At 39.8% G+C, this 13,367-nt stretch overlaps 1 protein-coding gene across 1 annotated transcript in view; it reads right to left on the bottom strand.

Moving 5' to 3' along the window:
• LOC120518747 (potassium channel subfamily K member 16-like) overlaps positions 1-13,367 on the bottom strand; it is a 55,747-nt gene that overhangs the window by 13,891 nt on the left and 28,489 nt on the right. Inside the window, exons 2-4 of the mRNA XM_039741692.1 lie at positions 7,384-7,501; positions 2,800-2,966; positions 2,359-2,527 (exon numbers count right to left, since the gene is read on the bottom strand). Of these exons, the coding sequence (XP_039597626.1) occupies positions 2,359-2,527; positions 2,800-2,966; positions 7,384-7,501 (454 nt within the window). The remainder of the gene's footprint in view (positions 1-2,358; positions 2,528-2,799; positions 2,967-7,383; positions 7,502-13,367) is intronic.

A 13,367-nucleotide genomic window follows, 5' to 3' on the forward strand; every position in this document is an offset into this window, starting at 1 on the left:
AGCTGGACATTGGGATACACCCTACTCCTTCCAAAAGATGCCCAGGTATGTTTAATAACCACAGAGAGTCAGGACCTTCATTCTACATCTCATCCGAAGCATAGCACCATTTTTACAGCACAGTGTCCTCATCACTGCACTGGGGCACAGGGATCCACATTCAGACCACAGAGTAGGTGATTCCTGCTGGCCTCACCAACACCTCTTCCAGCAGCAACCCAAGCTTTTATCTAGATGGCCTATCATCCGAGTAGTGGCTGGGCCCGAACATGCTTAGCTTTAGGTGGACGACCTGTTCTGAAGTGCATATGGTATGGCAGACACTGAGAAGGCAGCAAAATCAATTCAAAAAGACTTATACAAGCTTCAGAACTTGACGAATGGGCCAAAGGAATGTCAATTATAGATACAAAATGGTAGACATTGTCCTACAGAAAGTAACCTTTGTAAAGAATTTATAGGTGTTAATGAAGATGTTCTGTCAACATAATCTGAGCAATGCACAGAAGTAATTTAAAAAGCCTATAAAATGTGCTGCTTCCTCACAGTTAGGAGACCTGTGTCCGCTTCCTGGGTCCTACCTGCGAGGAGTTTGCATGTTCTCCCTGTCTCTGCATGAGTTTCCTACCACAGTCCAAAGACATGCAGGTTCAGTGCATTGGCGATCCTAAATTGTCCCTAGTGTGTATTTGGTGTGTGTGTGTCTGCCCTGCGGTGGGCTGGCGCCCTGCCGGGATTTGTTCCTGCCTTGCGCCCTGTGTTGGCTGGGATTGGCTCCAGCAGACCCCCGTGACCCTGTAGTTAGGATATAGCGGGTTGGATAATGGATGGATAGCTGGATGTAAATCAGGGGACATTATGCACAGTAAATATTAAGCACTAGTGAGACCACATCTGGAGAAGCAGTAGCACAGAAATCAACCAAAGGTGACTGAAAGGATTAAACCAGTTTAATCTCGAGCAGATGAGACTGCGTGTGGACCAGATCCAAGTCTTTAAAATCCTCAAAGGCATTGATAAAGTAGATCAGACAGAGTTCTTTTAACTTAAGGGTGAATCACATACTCAAGAACACCAGTGTAAATTTTAGGATTAAAACCAGGAAGCACTTCTTTACACAGACAGAATCTGGAACAAACTACCAAAATGTGTAATTTGAGGCAGAAACCTGACAACCTTTAAGAAGTATCTGAATGAGATATTGGGTCAGCTTAGCTATTAGCTAACAGGCAACTTTGACGTTTGTTTGAATTTTGTATCTTCTAAGGCACTCTATTTTATATATTTTGACCTTTCTTAGATTTTCTTTGAGAAAGCATGCTATCACAGAATGTCCCACTGTCTATAAATTATTAAAGGTCTTTCACAGTTTGGTCTAAGGAATTGTGATTGCTAATGATAAGAACAAGGATGGCAGTGTACAGTAAGTATGTCATGTCATGCATTCTAAAAGTATTCATTTGAATGACACTTTGGCATTACTGGTCATAGTTTACTGAAAAAGTATGTAAAAAAAGTTGCTTTACACTTTTGCAAGTAGAAAAAATCAGGAGTGGTCTCCCCTAGAATTTATCCTGTACTCAGATATGGGGGTGAATATTTAAGGAGTAAACCGCAAGACAATGTTTAGATTTTTATATTATGTACATTAAAGAACCACCAACAACAAATAAAATCAAATCAATAATATATTGAACAATTCTAAAAGTAAAGTTGAATAAATTGGACTCTGCAGGTGCATGAATAAAATACCACTTCCGGTTAGTGGAAATAGCTCAAAAGTTGATAGAAATCCACGTTTTGTGCCTAATTCCTGTATGCAAAATATGGCTTACCTGACTGAATGCGTACTTAAGTAATCGTTTTTAAATACACACAGACAGACAAAATTCCAAAAATGGTATTTTCGGACTCAGGGAGGTTTACAACGTTGAGATTCTTCAAAATCTTGAAATGGAATTTTTGGACAATTACAATACTTTCCCTAAACTTCATACATGAGTAAGTAAAAAAAAAAAAAAACACTAACAGAAATCCTAATTAAGGATGACTGTCTATACAAGCTTCACAGAAAAACTCACAGACTCTCTAATAGTTGAGCACCAACAATGTTCTCTGCATTTGAAGAAGTATCCAGTAGTAAACCAAGAAAGGCAAAGAGAAGAGGCTCTAGGAAATGTCCAGAGTAAATACACAGAAAATACTGGAATGTGCTTTAATTCTAACTGCCCAGAGCACAGAAACAAAATTTAACCAAGGTCATCAATAAATGGGTGGGACATGGCAAACATTAGATAAAGACAGGATATCCCCACAAGTGACAAGAGAATTCACATATTTAATGTAAAATCACCTCACCCACAACATAATCTCCAAAGCCAATGGTGCTGAGAGTTATAAATGCATAATATACTCCTTCTCTATAGCTCCAGCCTTCAATTGAATGGAATACTAAGGGGGGAATAGCCAGGAATAGAAAGATGCCCATCATAAGAAAAAAAACCATAGTCACAAACTTCACCAATTTCTGCAAAAGAAAAAAAAAAGTCTTTTAATAATGGGAAAAGGGTGCAAACACCAGCATAACACACATTTCTAAACTTTCTTTATACACCCTGCCCCTGCAGATGCTCTAAATACCCCCTCACTTACCCATTACACTCAGCCCCAGGACAGAACCAGAAGCTATCACAACTGAGTACCTTGTCCATTTAGTCCCAGAGTAGAAACGTCCACACATCTTTACAAAGTATGAAATCATAAGGACATTAGTAACTGGTTTAAAAAACCGTGTGACACCTTTTCAATTCCTTGCTTGTAAAGCAGCTTGTCCAGTCTTTCTGTACAGGAGGAAAGCCGTTTGCCCACCCGGCTCAAGACGATCAGATTCAGAGGGATTCCAAACATTGCAAAGAGAACACAGAAAATCTGACCTCCGGCAGTACGAGGAGCCAGGTATCCATACCCTGTGTGAGGAAATCAAAGTCCATTTTACAGGAAAGAAATAGGTTGAGCTGTTAATGACAGAGTACCTTTGTAATCAGTGTGAAGCACCATACTAAGTGGCATGAAGAAATGACACTCTAACAAGCACTGGCACGTCTGGCATAGACTGTTGGTGGATGGCACGAAAGCCAGAAGCAAATCGGCTTATGTTTTTAATGCAGAGGTCCCTTTATTTATTGGGTACATCCCTATTGATCTTTCATCTTTAGTGTGTTGCACAGCAGTCTGTATGGGTTTAAAAACACTAATGACCCATAAATTACATTGGGAGATGTCAGTTACAATTATAAAGACCACTCATTATTTGGTTTTTTTTTAATTTTTTTTAAGAAATAACTTGATCATAAAAAGAGATCTTGGTAAGTATGTGATCTACAGCAAAAGGCAAGTACTGTATTTTATTTATTTTTCATCATGAGTCAAGTGATATCTTAAAGGCCTTGTCTTAAGAACTCTTTAATGAATACCCAAACTTGGGAGTTGGTGGCAGGATTGACACTCCAGCCACTGTAAAAAAAAACTGACACTGTTCAGTGTGGTCCTGGGGTGTCACCCGTTGCATGGCCGCTCTCGGATCCCAATTTGGGTGATTTGTCATGTGGTTGGTGTAGTAGCGCCCTGGAATCGGTGCATACTCCCTACCTAATACTCAAAGCGCAATATTCTCCACAACAAAAACAGGAAAATAAAAATGAAGAGAGACAGTTCCAGCTCATATAATGCTTCTCTCTTATTGTCCAAAAGGCTTGTCCATGTCTCACACACCTCTTTACAAAGCACTTTGGGACTTTTTAGACCTCCTTGGCCTCTGGATATTTGCCATTGCGCTGACTTAATCGTCAAGCTGTCTTGATCATTTTTTGACTTTCATGCTTTTCATCTACCAGAGAAGCTATTTCTGCTAGTATAGTTATTGTGCTTAACTGTGAACATTGTAATTAATGTTAAGGTTTGCTCTTAAGAATAGCATTAAAGTAAGATGCCTTGAATAAAGAAGTCTACTAGATAAATAAAAAAATATATAATAATCATATACAACATTCTCAAACCTGCTTAATACAATCCAGTGTTATGTGGGAATAATAATCATTCTCTTTAACAAAACCCTTGTGTGCGTCCAGTATCCGGGTGTGTGTGTCTTCTGGTGAAGTGTGCATGCGCGGGGCCACACAGCACGTGTTCAGTCTGTTCCTGTGCATTCCCTGTGCAGAGAGACAGATACACACAGGCACGCGCGAGTCACACACACACACACGCACGCACACACGAGTCACACACACACACAGGTGCGCATGCCTCACACACACACACACAGGTGCGCGGTGTCCGTGTGTGTGTCTTCTGGTGAAGTGTGCATGCGCGGGGCCACACAGCACGTGTTCAGTCTGTTCCTGTGCATTCCCTGTGCAGAGAGAGAGATACACACACAGGCGCGCCCGAGTCACACACACACACAGGCGCACGCGTCACACACACACATACACGCACACACACAAACATGAGACACACACACACACACGAGTCACACACACACACGCGAGACACACACACACAGGCACGCGTGACAGACAGACAGACACACACACAGGCGAGAGACAGACAGACACACACACAGACACAGAGGCGCTTAAGAGACACACACGCGAGAGACACACACAAAGGCGCGCGAGAGAGAGACACAAACACAGGCGTGCACGTGCATTGTTGCAATGTTACTTTTCTTGGTTGTTTATTAAATTACAGATTTTTCAAATGTTCATTTTTTCCCCTGTGCTTAAAACTCATTAAAAAAAGAGTTTTAGCGAGCGGGTCATAAGGCTATAGCGCAAATTCTTGCAGTGTTAGTTTTCTCTGTTGTTCAAGGTTTTCTTAGTGTTATTCAATATTTTTACATTTAGTTTACTATTATGCTGTGCTTTCTATGGTGTAAATAACTATATTTGTGCTTAAAAACTTAAAAAAATATATATTGACATACAGTTCATACGGTCTGCAGTGGATTAATTGTATTTACATACAATCCTATGGTGGAAATTACTTCGGTTCACGGCCAAATCAGGTTACAACCAGAGTTTTGGAACGAATTATGGTCGTGAGCCGAGGTTCCACTGTATTACTGTCAGACAAAATTACAGGCATTTTACGGAAATACAAACCAGTATTACTGAGAGAGAAAATTAAAGGCACACAATACAGTGACGCATATTACAGCCACATACAAGGTCCCTTGCCATTTAATATAGACTGTTCATACAAATGTTTATACACTACTGTTCTAGCGCCCGTTATTTTAACGGGCTTAATGTCTAGTAATAATAATAATATGCTTGCCCTTTATGTTTGTAACATCCTACGCATATTGCATACTGACAGACACAATAGTTAATACTGCTGCCTAATGGATTCAGTGCTTTTGAACCTCATAGCCAAACACTGTTGCCATGTCTGCCTGGGTTTTCCTTTGGGTACTCAGGTTCTCCTTTTGCATTTCCATAACATGCAGCTGAGTTAACTGGCTATTCCAAATTGGCCTCACTGCGAGTTTGAGTGTGATGCCCAGAGATAAACTGGTGTCCTCTCCAGCACTGGTTCCTGCCTTGCCCTCCTTTCTGCCTGAAAAGGCTCCAGCCTCTCATAACACTGAACTGGACTAAGCAAGTTTGAGAGTGTTACGGTATGTTAGTGATACCAACTGGCCCCATGGCTCTGAAATGGATAAGCTGGTTTGGAAATTAGGATGAATCCACTGCATATCAAGGAAATATATGACAGTAAATCAAAAAGTAAAGGCAATTTGAAAATTATGCGGTAACCTCAACAAATACAAGCTGACACAATATAACACGTTCACAGTGACTTATGGGTAGTTGCAACACACATAGGGCAGTGCTCTGCTGTTAGTCTAGTTCACGGGTGTCAAACTCCGGTCCTGGAGGGCCGCAGTGGCTACAGGTTTTCATTCTAACCATCTTTATTAGTGACTGGTTTTTGCTGCTTTTTTTGCTTTAATTTTAATTTACTTGACCCTTGTTTGTCTCTTTTTCCTCAATTAGCAGCCAAACAATAATGAGATACAAAATGAGCCGCCACATGACCAGCTCACCTGTGCCTATCACACACTATCTGAAAATAAAGAAAGATGATGGTCTTGGTAAGTGTGATCTCTCAGGTCACCAAAACATCATGACGGTGTTCTTAGAAAAAACAGAAAAATCAACAGTTTGGGAAATGTCTGCTGTGGTAGAATGAGAGCAGCATCAAGTCATAGAATTAAATAATGAGTTTAATTAATAGCAAGGATCGCCTTCGAATTAAGAGATTGGTTGGAGAGAAATTGGTTGACGTTTCAAATTCCAGTTTAGTTGGTCATCTGTTGGCTCGTTTCACATCTCATTTCTATTTGGCTGACATTTAATGAAGAAAGGAATAAATTCAGGGGACTTAATCCTTAAAAACAAGGATATTAAAATAAATGGAAAAGAAGTTAATTAGCAATGAAAACTGGTCACTGATTAGGAAAAGGGTTAGAATAAAAACCTGTAGCCACTTCGGCCCTCCAGGCCCAGAGTTCGACACCCCTGGTCTAGTTGAAGCCAAGGTCAATTACCATTACATCATCTGACTCTTAATATGCAGAGCTTTATTACCTGCTCCAATTAACTAATGCCACCAATAGTTTCTGACTCATGTCGACTCTCTGAACACCGCTTCGTTAAGAGGGGTGTTTGCAGATTGTCCTATTGATCTTAGCATCACTTCATAGGAGGGGTGTATGGGCTTTGCCTGGGCTTTCCCATCAGTTTATCCCCACTTTCTGGAGGGGTGTTTGTTACTCATTTACCTCATTTTAACCTTAGAAAATTACATTGGTAGCTTCTCTCAGACAAGGCAGAGACCTCTTGCGCTTTCAGATTTAAGTTGTATTTAGTTAACCATTAAGTTACATTCAGTCCTTTTCCTTATGTTTAATAATGAATTCTGTTTTAGCTTCATGTATACTGTATATGTTTGTAATAAATTGTAAACGATTATTATATATTAACTTAAAATTCAATATGCTCCTATGTGGGATTGCACCATTTGTTGAACAATACACCATAGTGTGATTTCTTTGGGTAGAGACAGTGAAACCTGCTGAATTGCTCTGAACGATGATGGCCAGAGTGATAGCAATGTATATAAAAGAACAGACTGCACATGGTTTCAGTAGATAATAATTGCTAATATTTGTTTCCACTGGCCATCACAAGTTTCAGGCTCTGGAGCACCGAGGAGACTTCAAGTACACATAATTATGAAGAATAACATTCCTAGCAATACCAACGAGAAAATAATTAAGGCTGCAGGTAATGTGCACTCTGTCTGAAAAATGCTCACCTATAGTTGTAATAACAGTTCCAACAAAAAAGAAGGAACCACTGAAATCCCAGTTGGTTTGATTTAATGACTCCATTTCTAACAAGTTCACTCCATTTTGTTGAGCTTTCATCATCATCTGTATGAGGGAGAGAAAAATATAGAAGAGTCACAAAGTTTGAAGGCTAAATATCAAGAGGGTTCAATTCCATTTCATTGGGTAATTACTTATGAAGCTTAAAAATTAATAGTATTTCAATTTCATAATCAATTTTGATATTTTCATAAATATTTTCACTATAATAATAATAATAATTTTGCAATTTCTGACATAATTAGAGAACATGTACAGTTATGAGGAAAACTAAGTATACCCTTTGATTTTTTTTATTATTATTTTTAACATATCAAGATTCAGTCTTCATTTAAATGGTATCTTTAGGTAAAGGGGATGTCGTTGGAAAAAAATACTAACTTGACCTCACTATAGTATTTTCAAAAACAAATGAACAGATATGCAATTTCCATCTGCGAACAAAGTAAGTCCACTATTGGCTCTAATTGCTAGTATTGACCCTTTTGGCAGAAACAACCTCAAGAACACAATATGGTACCCAATATTCTCTAACACTCTATAGTGTCTCTGACATTGACTGGGAGAATGTTTTCCCCACTCCTTCATGCAGAACTTTTTCAGCTGTGTGATGTTTGAGGGGTGTCTTGTGTGCCCAGCCCATTTCAAATCCCCCCTGCAGCATATGAATGTGATTCAGATCTGGGCTTTGATTGGGTCATTCTAGAAGTCTCCCTTTGTTTTTTTTCAGCAGTCCCTTGACAGATTTATTAATGATTAGGGTCATTGTCATGTTGCAAGGTCATCTTTGAATTGAGCTTCAGTCTACTGACATAAGGTCTCACATTATGCTCAACCACTCTCCGGTACAATGAAGAATTCACTATGGATTCTGTGATGGTGAGCTGCCCACACAGTTAACTCAGCTTCATGTCATGGAAATGTAGAAGGAGAAATTGAGTACCCAAAGGAAAACCCAGGCAGACATGGCAACAGTGTTTGGCTATGCGGTTCAAAAGCACTGAATCCATTAGGCAGCAGTATTAACTATTGTGCCTGTCAGTATGCAATATGTGTAGGGTGTTACAAACATAAAGGGCAAGCATATTATTATTTTGTTTTATTCTCACATAAAACTGGATTGGACTAAGCAGGTTTGAGAATGTTATACTGTATATGATTACAGTATTATATTTTTTATTCTTGGATATTTCTCCCTCTGATTGTCTCATTTCTTATCCTGTCTCTGAGACTTTCAAATGTGATTTTATTACTTGCTTTTTACTGAAGGAATACACCTTCCAAACATGATGTTCTTCATATGTTACTAACTCCATCTAGTTTGTAGTGATGGAACAGAAAACATTTTAATCTCATATATTCATGAAGAACAAAGACAACAGACTCTTTTGAGACCACAACAAACAATATGAAAATCCATCCATCCATTATCCATCCCGCTATATCCTAACTACAGGGTCACGGGGTCTGCTGGAGCCAATCCCAGCCAACACAGGGCACAAGGCAGGAAACAAAGCTTGGGCAAGGTGCCAGCCCACCGCAGACAAACCCTGCAATATGAAAATGAACTTTTGAAATGAAGACAGGACTCTTGACCAATAAAAGAGGGGAACAGGAGTCGTTTTTATTAGTTGAAAGCTCAATCATGTGTCAATTAGTGCACTGCTCCAATGTTCCAGAACAATTTATTTAACAATATTCTGGAACAAAATGCATAGTTTTGCCTGTTGTGAGCATATAACTGGATGACTTGACTTGTGGATTATGTGACACGAGGAATGTGACATTTTTACATGGGTGCTTTGATATTGTTTGCAGTTCTCCAGCAAATATGTTATCTCTGTTCTAGATTTAAACATTTCTCTGCCATTACTACAAACCCTACGAAGTATGTAACATATAAAAAATACTATTTCAGAGTGGAGTATTCCTTTAAAGGTTGTTTCCAAGCACCCTTGTACAAGCTGGATGCAAACCTAGGTTTTTTTTTGGCATTTATAAGATTTTTCTTCTATCATACTTATTGTTTATAACATGAATAACCTTCAGTTTCCTTCCTAAAGCTGTATTTATAAATCCACCCCCTTTTGCATGTATTAAGCAGAAGGAACCTCTGAGTGTCAATCTGACCCCAAATAAAATTGCTAAGGGAGCCAAAAAATATGAAAACACTACAAATGATAAATACAAAGAATTACATAGCATATGAACAGAGCAAAGGTAAAAAAAATAACTCTTACTGTGCTGTGGTAAGAGATCTGCAGCTTTTAAATAAATAAATAAATAACGTCTACACTCGCATGTTGGGGTGGGGTGTGGTAGCATAGCAGGTGTGTGGTCAGTGCGAGGGGTGGGAGCAGACGGACCAGCATTTCATGGACACTGGCAGGATCGCCCGTGACTATAAAGTACCGCTGGAGCTGTGACTGCCGCAGCTATGCCTCAGCCCTGTCTTTAAAAGGAAGCGTGAGTGATAGAGAAGGGAAGGAAGGAAAAAAAAAGAAAAGAATGGACAAGTCCTGATAGGGAGGGAGTGAGTAAAGGAAGGACAGACCAACAGTGTGAACAGAGTGATCGGATGTCAAAGAAAGGAAGAGAGACAGGAGACAGAGAGCCTGTGCTGGGAGAATGGAGGCAGGTGGGCAGGCTCAAGGAAGGGCACTCCTGCTGAAAGAACGCCAGGGAGCAGGAGAGGCACATGTTGCTCAACATGCCGATGGAAGGGCTGCAGGGAATGGAGCTGGGATTTATTGGTTGTCTCGTCTGGCCCAGTCAGGGTAAGCAGGGAAGACGTCCCTTTTAGATGGCAGCATTGGGGCTCATTATGATTTAATAGGAGAAGGTCTCCTATTTTAACTTCATTTTACAGGAGTATTTATTTCCTGGATTTTAGTCTCTGCCTGGGCACTATTTTTATGCATTATTTATTTATATAGTTTGGAGGATTTGTAACTGCACTGTTTCGAACACGTTTGATTTTGAGTTTAAGGAAAAGCACTGCACACTGGATTATACCCATCTCTTGTGGCCTGTGTATGTGTCTTCGCTTGCCGTGGCCCATTCAGTTATGTTATCAACAGTGGTTTAAAAGCCTCCCCAGATAAGCTAATGGGAGAGTGGAGCCGACCTACACAGTCACATGTACCATTAGGTGTAACAGTGCAGCATACAGGGTGGAGTAACATGGAGGGGAGCAAACACAGCACAGAGTCCAGCATGCCCGTGAGAAAGAGAGGAACTCCAGTGCTACTACAAACAGCTCATAATGCTGGAATCTGATGGTGACCACTGAGGAAAGTACCGTATAACATATTTATTGAAAGAGTGCCATAGAAGTAATTATTCCATTGGCAAGAAATTTAAAAGAATGGCTTGGTGAATGGGCGACAGACCCAATCAGGAAATGCAAGGAAACTGGGTTTTTGGTATACTTTGTTAATCCCCCAGGGTTGTTGTGGAATGTAAAGGCTGCTTTGGAGCTTCTAAGACTGACTTGGCTGATTAGGCATAAGTTGCATTTTACATTTACATTTACAGTCACATGAAAAAGATCGGGAACCCCTCTCAGCCTGCATAATAATTTACTCTCCTTTCAACACAAAAGATAACAGTGGTATTTCTTTCATTTCCTAGGAACATCTGAGTACTGCAGTGTTTTCCGAACAAAGATTTTTAGTGAAGCCGTATTTAGTTGTATGAAATTAAATCAAATGTGAAAAACTGGCTGTGCAAAAATGTGGGTTCCCTTGTAATTTTGTTGATTTGAATGCATGTAACTGATTACTTGCAACACCAGATTTGTTGAATTAGCTTGTTAAGCCTTAAACTTCACAGATAGGTGTGCCTAATCATGAGAAAAGGTATTTAAGGTGGTCAATTGCAGATTGTGCTTCCCTTTGACTCTCCTCTGAAGCGTGACAGACAGCATGGGATCCTCAAAGTAACTCTCAAAAGATCTGAAAACAAAGATTGTTCAGTCTCATGGTTTAAGGGAAGGCTACAAAAAGTTATCTCAGAGGTTTAAACTGTCAGTTTCAACTGTAAGGAATGGAATCAGGAAATGGAAGGCCACAGGCACACTTGTTGTTAAACCAACTCAGGTCTGGCAGGCCAAGAAACATACAGGAGCGGCATATGTGCAGGATTGTGAGAATGGTTACAGACAACCCACAGATCACCTCCAAAGACCTGCAAGAACATCTCGCTGCAGATGGTGTATCTGTACATCGTTCTACAATTCAGCACAATTTGCACAAAGAACATCTGTATGGCAGGGTGATGAGAAAGAAGCCCTTTCTGCACTCACACCACAAACAGAGTCGCTTGTTGTATGCAAATGCTCATTTAGACAAGCCAGATTAATTTTGTAACAAAGTGCTTTGGACTGATTAAACAAAAATGGAGTTATTTGATCATAACAAAAAGCGCTTTGCATGGCGGAAGAAGAACACCGCATTCTAAGAAAAACACCTGCTACCTACTGTCAAATTTGGTGGAATTTCCATCATGCTGTGGAGCTGTGTGGCTAGTTCAGGGACTGGGGCCCTTGATAGAGTCGAGGGTCGTATGAATTCAACCCAATATCAACAAATTCTTCAGGATAATGTTCAAGCATCAGTCACAAAGTTGAAGTTATGCAGGGGTTGGATATTCCAACAAGGCAATGACCCAAAACAAAGTTCGAAATCTACAAAGGCAGAGGGAGAAGTACAATGTTCTGGAATGGCCATCACAGTCCCCTGACTTGAATATCATTGAAAATCTATGGGATGATTTGAAGCAGGCTGTCCATGCTCAGCAGCCATCAAATTTAACTGAACTGGAGAGATTTTGTATGAAGAATGGTCAAAAATACCTCCATCCAGAATCCAGACACTCATCAAAGACTATAGGAGGTGTCTCGAGGCTGTTAGATTTGCAAAAGGAGGCTCAACTAAGTATTGATGTCATATCTCTGTTGTGGTGCCCAGATTTATGCACCTGTCTAATTTTGTTATGATGCATATTGCATATTTTCTGTTAATCCAATAAACTTAATGTCACTGCTGAAATACTGTTTCCATAAGGCTTGCCATATATTAAAAAGAAGCTGTTACTTTGAAAGCTCAGCTAATGATAAACAAAAATCCAAAGAATTAAGAGGGGTTCCCAAACTTTTTCATATGACTGTATTTGCTTAACAGACACTTTTATCCAAAGTGGTTTACAAAAGACGTTAACATAATTGAGTAACCTTAGTCTAGGGACTGTTTTGAACAAGTGTGACAGGACATTTGATCACCAAAAGTGAAAAGCTATAAAGCTCTAGCAAAAAAAAAAGAGATCAATTAACAATATGATGGATATTCACAGAGCACAAAACATTCATTAACAACTTGACAGATATTCACAGAAAGGTACAGTTTACAACCTATGAAGTCACCAGTTTGGATGGAAGTTGGCAGCTCATTCCACCATTCAGGAGCTGCCCATGAGAAGAGTCTGGGTTGAGATTTGATACCACACAGATGTGGTGGCATTACCAGATGCTCTTCACTGGCAGACCTATTGTGAGCAAGCATCAAGGATTTACATTTAGTTAAATTCACTTAGCAGGGGCTAAGCGCAATTACGGAAGAGGTCAAACTTAAATAAGTAACATCAGATTGGGTTACTGTTTTTAAACAACGTTACAAAATTGACCACCACAAGTAAAGAGCTGCTAAACAAAACATCACAAGACCAGTTCACTTCTCTTAGCTACTAGGAAACTCACATCAAAACCATTAGCAATTATCGAGACAGTCACAGAACAAGAGAGTCTTCTCAAACAAATTGGGGGAATCAGCAGTTTGGATAGAGGAGCTAGGAACTGGTGTCATCATTATGACTGCACAACAGTCTAGGTTGTGCATTTCCTGGTCGTTTGAGA

This window comes from Polypterus senegalus, chromosome 18 (assembly GCF_016835505.1).
Source record: "Polypterus senegalus isolate Bchr_013 chromosome 18, ASM1683550v1, whole genome shotgun sequence".
NCBI classification, from domain to species: domain Eukaryota; kingdom Metazoa; phylum Chordata; class Cladistia; order Polypteriformes; family Polypteridae; genus Polypterus; species Polypterus senegalus.